Below are 22,790 nucleotides of genomic sequence, written 5' to 3' on the forward strand. Positions count from 1 at the left end.
CAGGAAGGTAGCAGAGAATCAAACCATGCATTTAATAAGAGTGAAGCAGATGTGCTGTCAACCACCAGGATACTCGTGCGCATCATTAATTTCCGTGATTTTTGTTTTTCATGTTATTTTTAAGAATGTAGTATGTGTATCTATATCAGATCGCGCAATGGTAGATAATACCGCCTGAGTGAAATGTATTTAAACCAGATGAAGCGGTCGTGGTTGAACTTTCTGCAGCGGCACGGTGCCTCGCCCCCGCCTCCTGAGCCTCCCCGCCCGCCCTCCCGCCGACCCTGCCCATGAACCGGCCTAAGCCATCCACAGTATGTTCGCAGGCTCGGCTTGTGTGCGAGGAAACATGAGCAGGGTGACATATTCAGAGTCCCGGGCGGAGCGGCGCAGGTCGCCGGATAAATCTGCAGAGGAGCCGGAGCTCCGCGAGTTTGGGCACAAGACCTGCAGAGAGAAACATGTGAGTGGGGAATGGGCCAGAGGAGACGGGATTATTGCTCGACAGCGCGGACTGACCCAGGAAGAGCTCGGGACAGGTAACCGAAGCATGCAAAATTGGCAAAACCCTTTTGTGATGCATGCAAAGGTTTCCTTTTATCGCCTCGAATTTGGGATGTAGCGCAGTAAAACTTGGTAGAAGCACCTGCGTGGGGTTTTGAGATGATTACTTATTGCCTAGATCAATATCCATACACCCATGCAGCACTTTGTATACATTATTGATCGGTCCATTTGACTCCACTCCAAATTGGGTGTGCGAGACAAGTGCAATAATGTCGATATATTATATTAATGTGCAACCCAATTAATCTACGTTGCATGAACAGCAGTGCGCTAAATAATTTGATTCTTTTGACATATTTGTTTTAGCTTGAATATTTCTCAGTTTTCCTCACAATTTCAAGTTCATAAAATCATGTTTGGTGGGAGTGAAAAAAAAATCTTGGTTCAGGGTGTGCTTGACTCGTTGCAAATCTAATTTATTTCCTTCTCCCTGACATATGAACGTGACAGGAGCATGATGTTGCTGTTTAATTCATAGTGAAAATAAAACAAAGCTGGAATGTAAATGTTAACCCTAAAACCAAATCTTTATCAAAGAGGTGTGATAACCCAACACGTATACAGCACATGATGTGCGAGATAATATAAAACATTTATACTCAGCAGTACTATTTTGCCCCCAAGTTCATCAGTGCTAAACGCGCAAATGTCCTTCACAGGAGAGACACTTGCGCACTGTGACACGCCCGAGGGGATATTTTCATTTTTGCGCAACTCGGGGACTATCTGGCCCAAGATGAACGCCATCGTGTTTAACAAGCTGAGCGGGCAGGTTCTGTTTGAGGAGAAGGCCAACGAGGTGGAGAGGAGCAGCAGAAATTACTTGGAGGTCATGGATGGACAGCAGCAGGCCATGATGGACAACCAGGCCATCAGACACAGACGCAACGGGTACGTGATTGTGGTTTGTGCCCATGAAAAAAACAACAAAAAACTAAGACGAAGTTAGCGTTCTGCAATTACCGTTTCCTTTGCCGTTTAATCTGTCTGCAAAATTGTGACAAGACGGGCAAATCAAGCTCATATGAGGCATAATGTATATTGACACACTATATGAGCTGATTATATTAGCATTAGGCCTAAGTTTGAACTCACAACAGAAGAAGGCGTTGTCTGTGTTGGTGTGCAATTAGGCGTGACCCCACATTATCCACAAGAGAGGTCATGCTGTTAAATAGTTTATGTCTGGGCACAGTGTATCATATCTTACTGACTAGTGGGTAAATATTATATATATATATATATATAATTATTTTTTTTTTTACAAAAGTCTGGTGTTGTCCGAATAGTTAATTACGCTGTAATAACTAGGTCAGGTTTATTCAGTAGCTGTCTCTTACATTTCTCCATCTGCTTCCAATAAATACATTTGCCCTTCAACTTTCTGTGTGGTCTAGTCCATCACACAAGGGCCATGTGTTACTTGTCCAAGTATTTTATTTATTTTTATGTGACAGGGAACAGGTGTAAGAAAAGATGTGTTTGATATATTTTCTTTTCTTAATTGAGCAAACAAGATAGGGTGCGGGGGGCGGGGGTGGTGACCTTAGGGAACCTCAACTAAAATACAGGATATTATGAGTTTTTGCGCCTGTCAGGTGTCTCTCATCTAATCAGAAAATGTGACGTTGGTGTGCACGTGCGAGTTCGCAGTGCCGTTGTTTAAAACCAATGTTCAGAACAGGGAGTAAAATGTACTTTTAAGATGTTCATTCCAATCTAGATTACAAGGAAAATATTTGTAGAACACCAACCGACCTCAGGCTGAGGTTTAGACTGAAATATTACATGTGCAGCGTGCGAGCTCTTCAGGGAGCTCAAGGAAGGAGCGGAGTGCTGCACCATACTGACATCTACAGGTTTCTGAAATCCCAAAGTACTGCACGGGACAGGTGAGAGAGAAGCTCTCCCCTAAATCTGCTTGAGAGCATCAGAAAAAAAAAACAACTGCTGTTAAAATTTAAAACGGTTGCGCGATTACAACAATATTCATCTTTACATCTGACATAGCTGCGTGGAAAATGTGGCGATTTAAGTGCGGTTCCTTTGAATTTCTGGATCTTCTTTCGTTCCATTGATACTTTTCTTCAAACACTGTGTACACTTACAGTACATGTAATGTAAAACATGTAGAGTGCCAAACGCAACGCTTTGGGTAATGATTCTTTTGCCACTGTGATTTTCAGTGCAGCCTCACTTAAACTTAATTGCAGCATATGGATGTGAAAATTGCCACCCTATCCTCCTGACTTTCTATCTCCTGACTGACAATTTCACACAACCTCTTGCCCCACCTGGAAGCTGCGGAATGTCACTTGCTTCATAAATGAACATCTAATTCCACTTTGCGGTCTTTGGACCTCTTTTTACATCAGGCGTTAAGTCTGGCTGTGTAATTCGGGCCGAGTTTGACATTAGATAAAAGTCCCACGTGGAAAACAAATCCATTTTAAACATCTACGTGCAGAATTTTTGCTTCATTTCTGCGCCTGAAAGTTTAACCAAATGAATGTGTGAAATGATAGAATACAGTACAATGTACTGTAAGTAGATGTTTTCCTGGCTGACCTTGTGCTACATCGCTCCCCTTCAGGGGCCGTCCCGGCGGCAGCAAAGTGCGACACAAGCGTCAGGCCCTGCAGGACATGGCGCGACCGCTCAAGCAGTGGCTGTACAAGCACCGAGACAACCCCTACCCCACCAAGACGGAGAAGATCCTGCTGGCTTTGGGTTCCCAGATGACCCTGGTCCAGGTGGGTCTGCGGTTTTCTGTCTTTATCAAGCACACGTGTGAGCGTGCGTGTGTGCGTGTGCATCTAATCAACTCAAAAAAGCTGGACTTGAACTTGAGTTTTGGAACTGACAGGCCGTGAGGAGAACATGTTTTTATAACTCGAGCTGTTTATTTTATAACACTCGTACACCCATGGATATTATTTCTACCTCATTCCCACTACTGCAGTTTTGTTTTTTTTTTTGCACTTGCTCTAGTGTTGCAGTACAGTACATTTGTGCAGTAGATCCACAGTACATGACAGCATATACTTTTTATGATGTATTTTATAATGAATGCAGAGTTGTGATTAAATACTGAAATTGATGTTTATAGTAAGAAGAGTTGCAGGGGTCACCAACATGGTGCTTGCGGGTCCCAAAAGGACCCTAGTCTGTGGGCCTGTTCTAAAAAACAAGCTCACCAGTGATGATAATAATTGTGAGAACACGGGCACCATTTTTCTTATCACCACCCCCCCTCCCCAAGTTGGACTCCCGGGGCCCCCGCCCACTCTTTACACACACTGTGTTCATCACAATAAGATTTTTAAAAAATCCAGAAATTACTTTTTCAAAACTTTTTGATGCAAGTGGATTATTTGATGATTCAAATAATCAACTTTTACTATTACTGTAATTTTTTCTTAGTGCGCCCTCTATTTACCCACATTGCTTCCTCCTACTGACCACTGATTAGAAGGTACATGCTATGTGGTTTTGACCATGAGTATTAACTCCCAGACAAGGTCACTGAGCCAGTTCGAAAAAAACAAAAACCAAACAAACAAAAAAAATCTGTGGTAGCATTTTGATTTTAGCGATGATGCTAGGTCTGGTTCTCTTTCCAGATGGCCTGATGGAGGTGTGTTTGTTTTGCTAAAGATGCTTCAGAGGATTGCTTCATGTGCTGCAATGTTTTGAACGCACACGTGCATTCTATTCATTAACAAGAGCAAATATTCAAAATGAACCAAAGGCATTTTTTTCACATTTGATTGGTCATTTAATACATTCCACCTTTGCTCAGTTTGTTTCGCAAGTGGATGAGCTTGTTTTCCATAGAATTTTGAATTTTAATGTAATCAACTTTGATTAGTCCAGATGAAGATTCTTGATTTATTATTGTTTGAAGAGTTACATGTGCATGTAGTTTGCAGTTCAATGTCGAAAAATTGGACTAAAAATGACTTTTGACAAAGGTTGTAGGGGGTCTTGGTTAAAAAGAAACATCAATATTTCAATCACAAAAAATAAGTACTCTAGCATAAGGCCTCTGTCCCTGCCTCTGCACAAGTCACTTCAGGTCAGTTGAGCATGAACAGTTATTCTAGTACAACATCTAATGGTCTTCTTTCCAATTAAAAGGAAGAATGGACTCATATCTTTTTTTTTTTTTTTTTTTGTGACCAGAGGTGAGTGTTAGAACTATGTATTATTGAAAAGAGGCCAAGCGAAACTAGAATAAAGATAGAGGACATCCATCTAAGTTAACATTTATCAATAATAGATGGTTTTTATTGGCTGTCCGGCATGTGGAAGGTGTTAGGTGCAGAAAATATGAGATGAAACTGTCTGGAATTCCTTTTGGTAACTGGTCTGCCATGTCTGAGCAGACGTTTTTGCAAAGTCTTTGTTTCACTGTTGATGCAGAGATGTTCAAGAGTCAAAGCAGTAACGCGGTATTTCCCGACTCGTTTTCATTTGTCTGTCAGGTCTCCAATTGGTTCGCCAATGCCAGGAGGCGGCTGAAGAACACGGTGAGGCAGCCCGACCTCAGCTGGGCACTCAGGATCAAGCTTTACAACAAGTACGTTCAAGGCAACGCGGAGAGACTGAGCGTCAGCAGCGATGACAGCTGCTCAGAAGGTACGACGACATTTCACTGCACCATCCGCACTCTTTACAATCTGGTCCAAGTGTACGAGTCGCTTTGCAAATTACAACGGGACAACAAGACAATGCCAAATGCATAACAGCAAACATAAGATTAAAAGTCAGACTTTACTTAGTTTCTTGAGTCCATGTATGTCTTCAGGTTGAACACTTGCTATTCGCTAACTGTAAGGTAAAGGCATCCATGTTGCTGTTTAGTACCAGTGTTGTAGCGCATGGACCCTCGCCCTTTTTGTTCCTAAATCTCCACCAAATATCGGTTTAACGTCTCACAGAACAACTTAAGCAGTTACACAAGACATTTCGTTTTGTTTGGATCTTGGATTGAATCATAGCTATCATCTTGGATGTTCCTACGTGCAAGTGTTTTCTTTGGTTAATCCATTTCTTCATTCCGCATTCCTAAATTTAAACGAAGACTAAAATTTCCTTCAGTGTGAATGTGACTGTGAACGGTTGTCTAGCTATAAGTTGACTAGCGAGCAGTCCAGTTTGATATGCAGTTGAAAATGGATGGCTGGATTGTTTTGTTCTCTGCAGTTTAGCTCGAGCCTGGATTTCATTTTTATTGTGGATTCTTGTTCAGGTTTTGGACAATAATTTCCTTGAAACTATAAGATCCAAAAATGACTGCTGATTGACTGCCAACTGTTTCAGTTTAGAGGGTCCTTTGCAAGAGAGGAAATTCTCTCTCTCTCTCTCTCGAGCTGACGGTCTCCCAAGTTCGCACACCTACTGTATACGGCTTTGGTTTCCAGTCCCGAATTTATCAAGTATGCTCGTGTTAAGACAGCGTGAACCAGATGTGAACCTGCTGCTTTCCTCACATCTCTGACACCCGACAATAAAAATCTAGCGTTTAGGACATGGGAGAAGCGAATCTAACACAGAAAGCTGTTCTGAGTACAGTACCATGTGTACCATCTCCTGTACCGTATGGCCTAGCTGAGAGTCACCGAGGCTGGCAGGATGTACGACATTGTTATTTAGACACCCTGCTGAGCCAACCTCTGTCGCCCAGTCTACAATTGGGAATGACTAACTCGCTTCCAGCTATGTACTTACTGCAAACACATGCTGTTTCCCCAGGAAAAGCGCTGTCTCTCGCTAGCCACTGACAGGACAGAAAACACGGCACAAGGAATACATACATAAACAAAAAACATCCACTATATGCTCGCATAGTGAGAGATTGAACAGAGAGGAAGAGCGCTGTGGCGTGAGTAATCTTTAATTACGTCCTTTGAGAGTCAGCGGCCGAACGTGTGGCCGCGAAGGAATGTGCGCATGTTGTTTGCATTGTGTCCGCCACATGCCATTGTACCACCAGTGGCTCGCTATATCTCCCGGATTCTTCCCCCTGTCACATTATGGTCATGAAGTTTTCCGCAGCCTTATCCCACATTTGACCCATACACCGAAAGGCCCACCATTATTTTCAAAGTCTATCCTTTTACTTCAGAGGCTATTTATATGAGTGGATGTGACCCCGCTGACCCGTTGACCATTCTTCTTCGTGAACTGTTTCCTAGCTCCTCTTGCGCACCCAAAGAAAATGCTTTCGCTGTTTGAATGTTTATTTTAAGAGGTGCCAGACTTGGATGTCGGCCATGTGATCATAATGGCAGATCAACATTGTTTGGAAGGCTTTAGAAAGGAGGTGGACTTTGAAAATCTCTGCTGAGACTGCACAGTTAACATGCACCAAGTACCATTCCTGAGCTGTGATTATAATTTGGCTCGTATAAATCCACCGTGCCCCAGCTACAGAGTTGATTTCCATCCTGATATCTGATTTTCCAGAACATTGTTTTTTTTAATTTTTTTTTTATCTATTTCCCCTGCTTCTTTCATCAGGGGGCCTCATTTAATTTGATTACCTTAGCAGTGCACAGTGGCACGGATAGCACTGCAAGCTTTCTGCAGACGGAAATAGAGGGGTAACATGCTTTAAATGGATAGGAAATATTCTCCTGACTACTATTATGGTTTGCTCAGCTGCTTTATTTTCTTGAGTGGAATGCCAACGGAAATGAAACATTAGTTCATTTTTATTGAGCTTTTCATCATTGTTCGGCATTGCTCAAGTGTCCATACACGGGCTGCCTTCAGCCATTTAAAAGACAGCTAAGAAATGATTTAAAATGGAAAATAACATAGTAGTCACCCTGATGGCAGGCAAAAAGTCTCATTCAAAATCCTAAATAACAGCATACATTTTATGGTAATGATTATGAGTGACTTCATAAAAGACAAACCTAATACTCCATTTTTGACTCACATCGGTTTGCTAATGGAAATATATGTCTACATTTGTGACTCACATTTCTTATTTGATGTATCTCCAGTTTTAAGTTTGGGTTTGTTCACATTGATTCCCTGTTGTAATAATGAACAGTAGCAATTATTTTTCAATATTCTGTAGAATGACTACACATTGAAGATTCCTAAGTGTCTTTGCTTGATTCTTCAATGTATCAGATGGAGACAACCCTCAGAGGACCCAGAGTGGCGCCGTGGAGCTCACCAAGCCCATGTACCAGAGTGTCATTAAAAAAGAAGGTTCTGCCATGATGGGCATGGCCATGGGGATGGGAGCGGGCCTGCGCTCGGCCACCGAAGCCGCCTCGCTGGCGGACGACTACGTGTCCCCGCCCAAATACAAGAGCAGCCTGTTGCACCGCTATCTCAACGACTCGCTGCGCCACGTCATGGTGGCCAACGCCGTCATGGACGCTCGCAAGAGGAACCACTCGGGCTCCTTCAGCTCCAACGAGTATGACGATGAGCTCCTCTCGCCGACCTCTTCGGAGGCCGAGGCGAACTTTGTTTATCGCGCTGGTAAGAAGCCACATTTCTTGCATTCTTTCTCCATCTTTCACTCTGTGTCCCCTCCATCTGGACACTTTTGTTTTACTTTTCGCAGCTGCGATGTTATTCCCAAGCCTGTTAATCAAACTCACATCCCATCTCCCTTGTTTTATTTGATACGCCGCTTGTGTCGAGGAATGCGTTTTCTTAATGCATTTATGAGTCCCAGTCGCACACATGGTCGCCCGTTGCAGCGCACGCTCACACCAGACAAAGAATTCCCTTCAGCCAGCTCCCCTGATCAAGCACTAACAAGCCAGACACAACAAGGCTGTATGGAACACGCTCGGCCCTCAGACTACTGTTTGGCCTGCTTTTGATCCTCTCTGCAAGGTCCTGTGGCGAGAGGAGGCGAACATACAGTAGTACTTCATCTCCTTAAAAAGTCGACCATTCACAAGCATCATCAAAAATGATGTTACTATTAGTCAAACATTTATTGATCCCCTTTTTTTTTAATCGCACAGGGATTCATAACTAACTTTCAGACATCCAGAACTACATTCTTCCCATGTGATGGACTGGCAACAAAAGGTCCAGTGTATGGTCAGACTTTCTTCCAAAGTCAATCAGCACAGGTCCAGCTCACCGCGACCGCGAACATCGCGAAAGAAAGTCCTAGAATGGATGAAATAGAGTGTTTTGAATAGTCACAAAACATAAAACAAAAGTCTTGCGTTACGTTCCATTAAATATCAAGAGTAGAAATATTAAATCTTCCAGTAGTTCCACGAGTGTCCTATAAAATGTTGTCTAAAATTGTTACGCAGGATTAAAAACAACCTCCTGACCAAGATAAAGTTTCAAATTGCCTGCTTTGTTATTTTACTTTTCGAAGTCTGCAGATAGCCAAAATCCTTCCATTCAAAATGCATCCATGTGTTTGATTAGGTCACCTTCTAATCTCAAAATTTATGACAAAAGAAATGGAAAGACGATAACACTAACAGTGTAATATTAAATTATTAATACCACGTGTGTTAAACATAATGATGTCTAGCCGTACAGGAAAAAGATGGTTGGATGTTGTTTTTTCATTAAAAAATATTTTAATCCAATAATGCACCTTGCTAACAATCCCAACTCAACAGTTCATAAATATTAACTACAGTTAAAAAAACCAAAACATTTTACACTGCAGCTCAGCTAAACTGTGAAGGCCACATCTGTGCTGGTTCATCTTCTTCAAACACAGCCTTTTTTAAAATTCTTTCTTCGGAACCAATATTTTTTTTCCTTTTTTTCTCCCCTTTTTTCCTTTTTTTTAACATTGTGGTTAATGCGGACAGATTTTGCAGCGGTGAGCAGCTTGTTTTGTTCAAAGATCTTCACATAGACAAATGTGGTTCGGATTATGGGAGCATTGAGCTGTCTCTGGTGTGTACATGTGTGCGTGTGCGTACATTTGTGTGCATGTGCATTTGTTGTGAAAAATGGTAGACAGTCTTTTGGATTGATAAATAGCCAGGAGAATAAGAACAAAGACAAAGAGTGACTTGATTTCAAATGGTGGAATCCAGTTCAAGGACTAATTCGTTGGTTTGTGAGGATGTTTCTAATAAGGAGAATCTACTTCGTATTAATATTGAATGTGATATTTTGGTCTTGGTCCCTATTGGATATCTTTTTCTTGGCCCAAATGCTGGAGAAAGATTTTTACTGTACACATGGAAAGTCTGTCTGAGGGAGGGAGGGGGACTTGTGATCACTCTTTTAAAAAAATGCTATTCTTAAATGGTACATAATGTATAGAGCTGCCTTTAGATTGCTTGTATACAAATGTTTGAGTCTCCTGTCAAATGTTTGGGGCGAGCCGCCTATTTCTGAAAATGTGTCTGTCAACAAAGCGTTCAAATTGTGGCCAGAACTCCTTTTTCAAGTAACCGCCGCACTTTGGGAAACCACTATCACTTATAATAGCTAAGCTGAGCTGCGCACCATTTTACAAATGTAATTCAGCCGTCTGGTGATGAAGTGCCACTTGCAATAAAAAATGCCATCAATATTTTTAATGTCTTTATGGGGGCTCTTTGCCTTTGATTTTTTTTCTTTCTTTGAAAGTAAAATTCTGATTTGAGGCTCAAAGCAACAACTAGCTGCTCACACCTAGCCCCACTCTCACCTCGCTAAGGGGGGCATCATGAGTAGCCGAATAACAGTCAAAACAAGAGTGTGAGAACAAAGTAAAAAATAAATTATTAGTTATTGCAATTCTTGATCCTTGGGGTATTTTACTCAAGCATATCATTCGTGCAAGCTTTTTTTGTTGTTGTTTTATTTTAATGGAGATGTCGGAAAACTGATGTTTTTTTAATGGCGCAATATGTCTCCTTAGAATTAACAAGTCAATTGTAAATAATGAAACAGAAAGTTAAGCTTTTTACTATTTTCATGTAATTCTTTTCTCCATATACATTTCTCATATTCGTGTAATTTGACATCACTTTCCATAGTTGTCTTCGACTTCATCTTCTTTTTCTATAGTCTTACAGTTTTACTATTGCCATTATAAAAGTTTATTCACTGCTCGTGATTTTAAACAAACAAACTATTCCTATCTGTGTAATGTGTCAAAGTAAGTTTAAAAAAGTCTTTTTAATCAGCTTTACTCGAATAATAAAAGTGTAATACGCAATTGAATCGCACTGTACATGCAAATAATACTCTTTAACATTATAAATAGTCGAGGGTTAAAAAAAAATGCACAATTTTTAACAATGAAATACAATAAAAAATTATTAAGTATTCAAAAATACATGCCCCCAAAAGACAAAAACACAGAAGAAAAAGCAAAACATGAGCATTTTGAAGCACTGAACTGAGCCCTTCTGCCTTTTGATATCCCAAGATAGCAAAACATCCCTTTTATGCCACTTTTCTAGACCATTTCAGTAAAACTCCAAATTGTACAGCATTCAAGTCCTATTGTTTTGTATTTTCCTCTGTCTGTTCCCCGAATTAAATAAATAAACATACTTTCCATGGCAATGTGTCTTACATTTTCAGTCAGTAAGGGACACAAAAGGAGTGGAAAAAAAACACACACAGACAATCAGTTTCTTTTGGCACATTCCTTTGAAGAATTCCTGCCGATGCATCAGTCGTGATTGGTCAAGGCAGAAGTGGCATGCCTGGCAAACGTCACGCCATTGGCGAAACAAAAAAAAAGGAGAAAAAAATCGTCCATTAATGGTTTTGTGAGCCCACAGTGTTATCTCTGACTACAGAGGGCAGTCAGACGTGGCAGAAGATGGAGAGTGTAGATTTACCCCGATGGAAAACTAAACTTCTGCTGGCTTAAAATGACTCATATACACACACACACACACACACGCATGCACCATTCACAAGCTGCACACACAACGTCCAGTATAAACACACACCTCCTGTCCAAAGCCTTTGGGGAATTTCATTGAAGGCAAGGAACAGTAGAATTCCATCGCACATGCCAGGGGTTCATGCCAAATGACCCTTTAATGGGATATTAAATGGCAGGAATCTGGCTGAATGTTTTTCTGCCTTGCTCAGTATTAGATTTCGCCCCGTCCGGTATCATATAGATCACTATTTGCTAAATAAGTCCCAACGTTTCTCGTCAGAGGAGGCTGAGTGATCTCGGTCGGACACATTACACAAGGTTGACAGAATTCCTATTTTATGGACTCGGGTTGATGAATATAGTAGCCAGATGGCAAATGTAGTGTAAGTGACTGCATTGATGTGGAAAAAAAAGCACTGAATACCTGAAGCAAGTTAGTTGCCACAGGCAGGTTTCTCCTCATCTTCAGGGGTAGGCAATACTGGTTTGGTGGTGAACTTCGGATTTAAGATGTTTCACATTTGGATCAGGACACAGTGGAACCTCCATTTAACAGACTAACAGTGGGGAGGCCTCGTCTGTTAAAGCTGTTGGTCGGTGAATTTGAAGCTCTTTTATTAATGGCCCAATGCCTCCCATAACGGTACAAAATTATATGACAGCAAGGTGATTGGGAGGGACTGAAAATGGCAATGAAGGAGAACCTTGAACCTGTTTGGACCGAGCAGGTGTTCCTAATGTTATGGCCAGTTAGTAGTTATATCCTCACATACAGTCTGCCTTTCCCAAAAACACACTTTCATTGTGTGCCATCTTGTCACCATAATGTAGAGTCTGCAGTGACGTAAAAAAAAAAAAAAAAAAAAAAAAAACATAGTGTGTCCTCCAGGGAGGGGCTGATCCAACAGTGAGAATGACTGAAAGTTGGCCGAGTTGTGGTATGACCCTCTTCTAACCGGGATGTTGACTGACCAACGCAGAGATTGTTTATGCGAATCTCATAACGAGCCCTCTCCAACTGATCATTTTGAAGTCAGCAACTTGACACGCCCACAATCAGGTCATCGCATTCAGAGAACACAGCTGCCTTGCTGCTCTTGTCTGTGAAAGACACTAAATGATGTCATGTGCGGTACAATAAAAAAAATAAAATAAAACAGTACATTTTAACATTTATGGGTAACAGTAACAATCGTATTTTAGCAGGATACAAAAAGTACTTTAGTTTGAAGAAATTTGCTGTACTTGTGTACTGTATTACCCATTACAGAAACATACAATTTTATTTTTACCGATGCTGTTAGTGTAGGACAGTTGTATCTTCAATCTTAATCCAATAAATGTGTTTAGTACGGTCCAATACATTGTTTTATTTTCATTTTTGGCATTGGGGTTGCATCAGATTTCTTCATCTCACTGAAGTCAATCAATTTGCAAGACTTTGTGACTTCCATTGCTCATCTCCATGTTAGAGGTTTAAAATACCTGACTTAATAAATAAACACTTAGTATGTATGTATGTGTGCACTCCAGTAAACTCCTGGCCTCCATTTGATCTCAAAACAACTAATTTATACTTATATAAACTTAAACTTACTTACCTATACTCTGTTATCAAAACACTGGTAGAGGTTTTCTTCACCAGTGGTCCAAACATCCTTGTCTCCCTCTCTCTGTTTATTTTGCCATCTTTTATGTTGAGCATTTTTTGTATAACGTCTGTTGTCAGCCTACATGACATAAACCCTAATCTTCTTCATTAGGTAAAATCTGTTTGTCCGCGGCGTCCCTGCAGCAGTCTTAATTGCCACACACAAAAAGAGGGACGCTAGCTTTGACAATATACTACATTTACTTCCCTTGTTGTCTCCTTCTGGTTGATTTACTACAGGCCTGATTACAGCCTGTTTACTGCTACACGTAAACAGTGACAATTTGGCGGCATTTACGGGTCGGAAATAAGCTTGTTTCCTCATCTGGCTCCGACTAATTCCTCACTTCTCTTTCTTAAACGGATGGCGGTGTGACATCTGCCAGACACGCGCAGCAACAAAGCGGCGAAGTGTGCAGCAATCATTTATAGACGGTGCCTCGGTGACTATCACGCAGTGAAAACCTGCCGAGATGTCATTTCATTTGCACCGTGTTTAATGTCTTTGGCTAAATGAGCACAAGTGACTGATTCGCATAGGCAGCGTAAGTGTGTGTCGGACAGAAATGGCTACAAGGACGGCTAATGAAGCAGAGTTGGCAGCACGGAGGCGACAGGCCGCTCTTGACATTGTTAAACATACAGATCATTAACGAAATGTGAAATTGAGCGAGCCCAAAGGCATCAGCGGTCCCTCGGTGTCGCACCTCCTAATCAAGGCCGTGGCTCGCTCTCAAATCAGAGAGCACATCGGGAGATGTCGTTATCTAGCCCAGCCTCCGTCCCTTCCACTCGGGTTTGAAGCGAAAACCTGCATCCAAGCACTCACATCTGCACATCCAACAATTTGAATGAGGCTTCGGTAAAAGTTGCGTCATCACCAAGGCGGTGAAACTGGTTAATATGTTTTCCATCCAATGGCCTATGATGACAGTAACCCCTGACTCATCCTGTGTGTCGGCTGCCTGAGACATCCAAGGGACTTCATAATTACACGGTGATCTGTTCAAGTCTTGACCTACAGTTGCAGGTTTGCGTCGAGCAGAATGCCGATGAGATGTTTCAGTGGAAAGCTGTTCAGCTCATCGTCTTCCTTTGGATGTTGGGTTTGGAATTCTTTGTGTGTTCAAGTTTGTCTTCCCATACCCAAGCAATAATCTTGTTTTGTCTTCAAGACTTCATTTTTGCTTTAAACCTATGAATACGCAGCGTTTTGTTTTCTTTTAGTTAGCCATCTGTCAGAATGTTTTTAATAACAGTTGAAAAAGCCAGTCATGAAAATAAATGAATAAAGTCATGTATTTTTGTTTAAATGAACAAAAATGGTGGTTTTCGTTTGCTATTAGAAAACGTGAAAACTCCTAACCCGTGGAGAAAAATTATGCAGCGTTATGACTTTTGGTATCAAAATCCTTCAGGCCTGAAAAATAATGAAAAAACTTGAATTGTGACTATTAGTTGATTGAAAGCCATTGATTGTGACTGAAGAGTTTCCGCTAGGATGAAGGGTAAAGTTTATAAAACAGTGGTGAGGCCGGCCATGATGTGCAGATTAGAGACGGTGGCACTGAAGAGACAACACGAAGCAGAACTGGAGGTAGCAGAAAGGGAGATGCTGAGGTTCTCGGTTGGAGTGAGCAGGTTGGATAAGATTAGAAATGAGCTCATTAGAGGGACAGCCCAAGTTGGATGTTTGGGAGACAAGGTGGAAGAGAGCAGACTTAGATAGTTTGGACATGTTCAGAGGCGAGAGAGTGAGTATATTGGTAGAAGGGTTCTGAGGATGGAGCTGCCAGGCAAAAGAGCGAGAGGAAGACCAAAGAAAAGGTTGATGGACGTTGTGAGGGAGGACATGAGGACAGTGATGCATGAGATAGTCTTAGATGGAAAAAGATGACACGCTGTGGCGACCCCTAATCGGGACAAGCCGAAAGGAAAAGAAGAAGAAGTTAATTGAAAGCCAGCATGTGCAGATGGTCCTGACATGAGCCGTTTCAAACATGTTTGCTCAGTAGTCCAAAACAATAAAATCCACACTCGGTCATTTAGAATTTCCCTTTTGATTGTGTTGTTCTTATTCTTAAACCCGTTGTGTCTGATTTTTTTCAATTGCTACTAAATCTTCTGATCTAAACCACACCCAGTGGCATTCTTGATCTAAATCAACAAAAATCACCTGAGAAGTGTGATCCATTGGGTTTTTAAACGTGAAGAAAATTGTGTGTCACAAATGACACTTTATACTTATTTTTACCTAAAAGTTATGATGCAATACCTCTTTGTTACTATTATTTCAATAAGAAGCCGGGTGAGAGGATTTACTGGAAACAGAAGGAACTAATTTATGGGTGAGGACGAGTCAAGGCCATAACATTTCAATGATTTATACTTCTGTTTGCGTCTTAATTGCAAATCCGTCGAGAAGCTGCCATCTGCTGCGATGTGTACATCTACTCGACACATCAAACATTGCTTTAGCGTTCTTTCTCTTATCTTTACACCTCCGAAGCCCTCTCTGTTGTCCTTGTTGTTGTCATGGGAAAAGACTCTCTCCTTTTTCTGGGCACCGTGTCATTTTTGGGGGAGAATTGACACTCGAGGAGGATGAGCTCATCCCCCTCCCGGAGGCCTGCCACACATTGTAAATATAAAAGTGTGCCTTAGTGCGTTTATTTGTGGTCTTAATCCAGCCCTGCCCATGCTTAGCACAGCGGCCTCGGCCTTGTTTATTGTTATATGTTGCTAACAACACCGCCACATGGGAATGATGATAGTGGACTGCACTCATCCGAACAGGTGTAACCTCATCCTCTCTTTAATTTGCCAGCCCTGGTTTATTTTTCCCTCATTTTCGCAAGGTTTATGGGGTATTTTTCTTCTCTTTTTTTGCCCTCTTTATGCCCTCCCACCATCACCCCGCGGGGATGTTAAATGAGATGGTATTTTTGGACTTGTAGCCCCATGCCAGAAACCATCAGACTTCTTAGTTTTCCCCTTTGGTGTTGCGTGAAACCCCACTGTCAGTGAAGCCCAAAGGCAACAACAACGTCTACTCCAGTCTTCAGTGGCAAGGCAGGGAAGCAAGAAAATAAAATGAATAATAGTTGTTCGTCATTTTGTGGACATTTGTATAGTCTTTGGCAAAGCTGTTGTTTTAAAACTATTTGGATTTTCGATGTTTTAGGCACATAGCTTTGGAAATGGATTTTTTGGGGGGAGGGAACGGTGATATCAAATCCTATGGTTGTGGGATACCAGAAGTGGAGACAGGTGCCCCGGGACACCAGAAGAATGAGCAGGCTTTAGGTCATTCCTGGTGCTTGGTTGGTTGTGCTATGCTGAACTGATTTTTTCCATGAAACTAGATGGATAAATGGTAGATGGGCCAAGGAAGAGCGCATTACATTCGTGTGCTCCCGAGATGAAAATGCAGAAAACTGACACTAACCAAAATAAAGTCAGACAAGAAATTAGCTAGTTAGGGTTTGGCTTTTCATGATTTGATGATTTCCGAGCCTCACTTTTCCATCAACCAAGGGAGTAAAAAGAAAGAGAGCGACTGAAAAAATATTTTGCTTCTTAGCCCACCGTCAAGAGATGTTCGTTGGGGATTGTTTGTGGAATTACCAAACAAGCACATCTGTTACATGACTTTTGTGTTGTGTGTACAACAAGCGGGTCAAGCAAATTTGGCTATTCAGAAAAGTGAAAGTGTCTCGGTGTGTCTTGCTGGATGTTGTGAATGGAAGTGGCGGCCTCACACACACTGGAAACACTTTCAAAGGTGGGTGGAAAGACACAAACCCAGCGGCTGGCCACACAAATACACAGTTTTGCCCCACATGTTGCGTGTCTTTCATGTCACTGAAGTCGACCTACTTGCTACTGCCGTCGCTGCCAACGACGAGCTAAACACTGAGCTAATATATCTTGGGGGGGAATATAAACATCATATGAACATTGGCCCTATAATTACACCGCTGTGATGATGGAGAATCTTGCCAATCCACAGTCTAGCAGGGAGAACAGATGGAAATGGAATGAAGAGGATGCGTTCACTCCCTTCAAATATTGGCATATTAGTTACTCATTGAACCTATGTAACTGCCAATAATAATATTACAAAAAAAAATAAAAGTTGAAGAAGAGCTTGGATGGACTCAAAGCATTCATAAAAATAGTTTGGACTTGTGGAAGTGCTGATTCTCGACAAAGCATAAACCCAAACATTGACAGGAAGCCTTGCATTTATTTTGGCAGGGAGCTACGGGAACGCTCCATGTCCAGTACCTGGATCCAGGGGTGTTACAGCACTTCCTTCAGGAGGTGAACAAGTAGAGCACGGAGACGTGAACAATGTCAGTCAAGAAAAATTATCCTATGATGAAGCTGCATCAAGACTGAACAGTGATAAGACATCAGGGATCATCCGGGGCATGTAATTGGAATGCCTTGAGGGACTTTCATTTTACGGTTTCCATAATTTTACAGACATTCCTTCCGTCTTCTTTCTGCCAAAGATCAACAGCTATGCAATATGAAGTCCTATTTCTCTCTATGGACTATACGATGGAAAGGAAACATTTGAATCAGGCACACGTCGCCTCGGTATTTGCATGGAGCACAGAGAAATACTTACAACTCTTAACGTTACAATCTAAACGTGGAACTCACTTTTCTAACGTCGGACACGTTCTGAATAACGAGGCTGGATCTTTTTTTCCTGTTTCCTCTGTCGGCAAAAAATGTTGACTATTGTTCGTGTCATTCATTATTCAGTAAGCAAGCAACTTTTTTGTTCTTGGATATTGATCTGAAAGTTATGATTACATCCCAAACAATCAGCCATCATAGCTAAAACAATGAAAGGAGAAAATACCTTTTCATTATTTATCTTGACTCTATTGAGATTTACATAGTTATAGTATGTTTTTGTTTTGTTTTGACATGATCCTTATCACCCCCAATTAGATGACTTTTGTCTCAATTTTTCTGAGTTTATTTTTTGAATGGAATCCAACACGGACCGACTGAGGGAAAAATCTTTTTCAGATTTTTCCCCCCCCTCAATTAATTTTTTATAACTATGTCATAACTGAAACCCCATTTATTTGTAATAGCATAAAAGAAGTTTTGAAGGCTAAAAGTTTTCTTTTTTTTATATTTCAGTTTCTCAAAATCCTTCACGAAATCATGAAACCTATCAATTTTAAATTCAAAACAAAAACTGTTTGCAACAGGGGTTTAAAAATGAGACAATCTTATGTTTTTAGTCTAGAAAAGACAAACTCTGGTGTTTTTTTTTTTGTTTTGTTTTTTTTTTGACTAAAAATAAAATTGGCTATCCTTGGAATGTTTTTGTGTCTGTAAATTCTCGGTACCTGCTGAAGAGTGAGCTTCTGAAAGGCTCCCAGGGCCTGAGCTGTGTGTTTGGGTAGCTTAAGGAGAGCGAGTGGCGAGGATATCCAGATGCTCTGCTCCCTCTTCGGGACCTCGTCAAAGCCAAAAGTGTGTCATCATCCTCAGTGCAAGCAAAACACAGTTTAGGTTTATAGCTTGTCACACAACATGGAACATACGCTGACACGCACTTGGTCTTCTTCTTCTTCGATTGAACAGCATTTGGAAGTAAACACGCCGGTTGCCCTGAAGAGAAAGTTGGTTAGATCGTCTAATGACGACGTTATTGCCTGCTAATGATTTACATATGAGATAATGATTACTTCCATTTTAGGAGAGAGAGAAAAAAAGAGAGAGAGAGCTCACTGACTCACGTTGTGTTCTTTCGTTTCCACTCAAGTCTTTCACGCTCAGTCGTTTTCTAAATGATTTCCTCACAATTATGTTGGCGGGGGACAAATTGTTTTTGAACTAAATATTAGAGAATGGAGTCTATGAGTCACGAGTCTCGATCCTATTAGCTACTTTCTTTCCTGATGTCTTCTTTGGAAATATTCTTATCCCGAAAACACAACCTGATACACACAACCCTACACGTGACAAATCACTCCAATTTAAAGTGAACTCTTTTGTTCTTTCTTTTTTTTCAGAGACCACAGTCCATGGATCGAGTAAATATGACAAGTGAGTTCACCATCCTTTGGCTTCATATTTCTTGTGGTTGGCATAAAAGGATGTCAAACCATTGTCTTATAATAAGGGATATAGTTCATGGAGGTTTTTTAGCGGGGGTGGAGGATTGGGGTGACCATCATGCACCCTGACCACATCTTAATCTTTGCCCTTCTTATTTTTGTTCCCTTCACGGTCCGTGTTTGTGTGTCATCAGCGGTGGCGTCAGGGCTGAACACAAAGAGAAGGTCAAGGGCAAAGATGAGACGTACTGGAAGGAGATCAACGCCGCCATGGCCTTGACCAACTTGGCTCAGGGGAAGGACGGTGCCCCCGGGACCACCAGCTGCATCATCCAAAAGTCTTCCCATATAGCAGAGATCAAGACTGTAAAAGTGCCACTTGTGCGCAATTATTAGCTCCAAGATGAGCCTCCTTACTCTATGCAAATGTTCCTGTTTCGGCAAACTATTCATATGAGAACTCCTTGAGAGGACAAAGAAACAATTTTATTGTACAAAAGTCTGTGCTGACATGCAAAAGTCGTACTGCAGTATTTCCTGTAACAAGACACTTTTTAATATTAACTTATTTTTTTGGATGACTCCCCCCCTTCCCATTTTTTTTTTTTTTTTTTTACACGAAATGTGTATTTTGCCAAAGTGACTTTTGCTCTTGTAAAGTACAGATACTCGTAGTGCCTGTTTGGAATTTGCGAAGGATTATTTGACCAATGTTTAGAGTCACTGTCGCGATACAGGAAATGGAAGTGTGCCTTCAAAGACCGCATGAGGTCATCAATCATTACACAAACACGGAAACATGCATACAGACCAACACATATCACGCATTAAGGCTTTGTTATAAAATAACCAGAAGTAATTCCTTGAGGGTGTTCTATGTATTTTGACTGGAGTTCTCCATCTGACTGTAAACTGAACCATGTTTTGTCGGTGCCGGCTGCCCGACAAGGAAAGCCGGCTGCGCGGATGCGTGGCGCTAACGTGAGCGACGCATCGATAAGGAACTAAGGGACGCATCTCATCCTTGGATCGTGTTTTTATTAGTGACGACGCTCCCTCTTATCGGAACAAAACGTGCAAATGCTGGACCCAAATCAAGTTACGCTCGCAAATATGCACACCCTACAAACTTGACCCCTGATTAGAAAGAGATGCCTTTTTTTTATTATTATTATTCCTTATCTGTGTTTTAAGTGGACACCGTTGCCTTTTCACATATTTTGTGCTCACAAAAAAGATATGTGGGTTGAAAAAAAAAAACACGACAACTCCCGTGGCCCTGCTTCATCCTCAGCTGTTTAGCATTAAATTCAAATTGGTGTTTACAAGAAGCCGGAGGACAAGCTGAAACATTTGACTTTTTACCCTTTGTCTTTCTTTTTTTTTTGTGTTTATTTGTCTTTACATATGTGCATTGCAGTAGTATCCCAGTTTAAATATTTTGTTATTGCTAATCTGTACATTTGTGGTTCTCCTAGTATGTTTTTGATCAGGCTTCTGTACTGTGTTTTACGTGAGCCTACCACATTTAAAGCTTCTCTGACATTTGACGGAAAGTACCAAAATGCTCACAAACGTTTGACAAACTGGAAAAGCTAAAGCTGACTCATTTTTGTTTCACGTGTTTCCTTTTAAAGATCTTCAAGGTACTGTTTATGTGTCATTAGGAGCATTTGGGCCACAATGAAAAGAAAAATAAAATACTTGAGAAAAACGACATAGTTTGGGGGGAAATTTTCATCTGATGACATCTTTTCGTATATTTTAATATATTGTGTTTGTGTTGTTTGAAAAAAACACGTCTTCATTCAGATAGTCTGAGAGCAGCAGCCTCTATTTATCTTGAGAGACCTGCCACACATTATCAGGAACACAAACATTTGCACATTCCCACTACTTGTAATGATGACGGTGTTAATTTCATCCATTCATCTTTAGCGGACTTTTTTTTTTCTACCACTCATCCTCATCGGGGTCGTGGGTGAGGTGGAAATGATCCCAGCCGACTTTGGGGAAGAGGCAAAAACCCTCCCTTGGCCGCCGGCCAATGGCAGGTGTTGATTTCATTGTTTATGGAATTGAAAACTTAAAAAGATCCTCAGTTGTGGTAAACACAAGCCTTGATTGTCATCTGATGTCATGTCTTTTTGCGCTCCAAATGGAAGTCCGCTCTTGTAAAATTTTGATTTTATTCTTGTAATATAGATATTTTCTTTTCAGTGTGGCCTCAATACTCCATCGTTTCCAAATGTACATTCCTCTGTCAATTGTGCAGTTATATTTTCTTGTTGTTGTTGTTGTTGTTGACAACCCAGACTGTGATTATGGTCAAGGATTTAAGGGAGGGAGTGACGCTGCACAAAGTAACTTTTTGACCTTTCTATATGAAGAGTTTGTTTTCAAAACGAGACATAGGCATTTTTTTCAGATTTACGAAACTCGCGCCAAAATTATCCAGCTCCGAATGGAGTTTTGTAAATCTGAAAAAAATGCCTATGTCTCGTTTTGAAAACAAACTCTTCATATGAATGTGCAAATGCACTTATGGACGCATTGTCATTTAACCAGAAGTCTTCATTGCCTTTTTACATGAAGTCAAAGAAATCAACCCTGTGCTTTTCATCTTTAAGCTTATGGATGTATAAAGAAATGAATCACACGAGCTAAACCCCTGAGGCACTATTTACACAGCGGGGACCACATGTGTTTTTTTATACACCTGACCCAGACAGGGTAGCTTCAGGGTAGCAGTTTGGGCTGCTCCTTGTGTTTCTAATCACAACCCTCACACCTCACACAATTCCCACTCGCTAGGTGGACGTTGTACAGGGAGGAGGCCTCTTTTCCAGTTTTTACCTTCTTGTTGTCGTCGTGGTTCAATACCACCCTCGGTCCATCTTGGAAAGCGACACAAACAGAAGGGTTTCTGCTGCCAAAAATTGGTGCTGTGCATGCCTTTCTGTGTGCTGAATCCCAAGACAAATGAAAGGCAGCAACAGATGTAAAGCCTGTAAATTATTATTTCAGACTGTGTAAAAAAAAAAAAAAGAAATTGTGACCAATGTTTTTTTTTTTACTGTTAAGTTATATGAATGGATTTCTCTTTTTGTCTATTTGATAGAGACTGGATTTTTAATCCAATGACCAAATGCATATCTCATTGTATTGTTTTATTTCATTTATTTTATAAACAATTTTTACTTGGTCAAAGCATTGAATAAACCTCAGAATTAAAAAAAAATGCTTTTGTCACTTATAAGGAAATGTAGCAATTTGTATTCATCTATCCATGCCAGCGGGGAATTTAATTCAATGCTCTTCCGCTAGATATCAAAATTTAGAATTAAACAGCGTATTTACCAGCTACAACAACAGAATTTTAGGCTCATATGTCAGACAGAATAAGTACATTTGTGAGTAAACTAAGATGCGGTCATCATTATTTCTGTTCAAATTGTCATAGAATCCAGCCGATTTTGCATTTTTGTTCCAGAAATCGTCTCACACAAAATAGGTCAATAAAAATAGACAATAATGTTGTCATGTTTTAGTCTCAAGTTGTTGCCATTTCTCAGCAAAAGGAACACATTTGCCAGTGAAGAACATTTCATTGATGTGA

At 40.9% G+C, this 22,790-nt stretch overlaps 1 protein-coding gene across 2 annotated transcripts; it reads left to right on the forward strand.

Moving 5' to 3' along the window:
* The first annotated feature begins 86 nt into the window (after nt 1-86).
* Nucleotides 87-22,256, forward strand: mkxa (mohawk homeobox a). 2 transcript variants are annotated; one of them, XM_061805696.1, is made up of 7 exons: nt 87-539; nt 1,227-1,458; nt 3,161-3,320; nt 5,055-5,208; nt 7,717-8,076; nt 19,127-19,160; nt 19,366-22,256. In XM_061805696.1, the coding sequence occupies exons 1-7, from the start codon at nt 317-319 to the stop codon at nt 19,565-19,567; spliced, it is 1,365 nt and encodes a 454-aa protein (XP_061661680.1). In that variant the 5' UTR covers nt 87-316; the 3' UTR covers nt 19,568-22,256. The 2 variants fall into 2 exon arrangements, with proteins under 2 accessions (XP_061661680.1, XP_061661681.1); XM_061805697.1 differs by having other exon boundaries at nt 308-463.
* The last annotated feature ends 534 nt before the right edge of the window (nt 22,257-22,790 follow it).

This window comes from Syngnathoides biaculeatus, chromosome 19 (assembly GCF_019802595.1).
Source record: "Syngnathoides biaculeatus isolate LvHL_M chromosome 19, ASM1980259v1, whole genome shotgun sequence".
Lineage (NCBI taxonomy): Eukaryota > Metazoa > Chordata > Actinopteri > Syngnathiformes > Syngnathidae > Syngnathoides > Syngnathoides biaculeatus.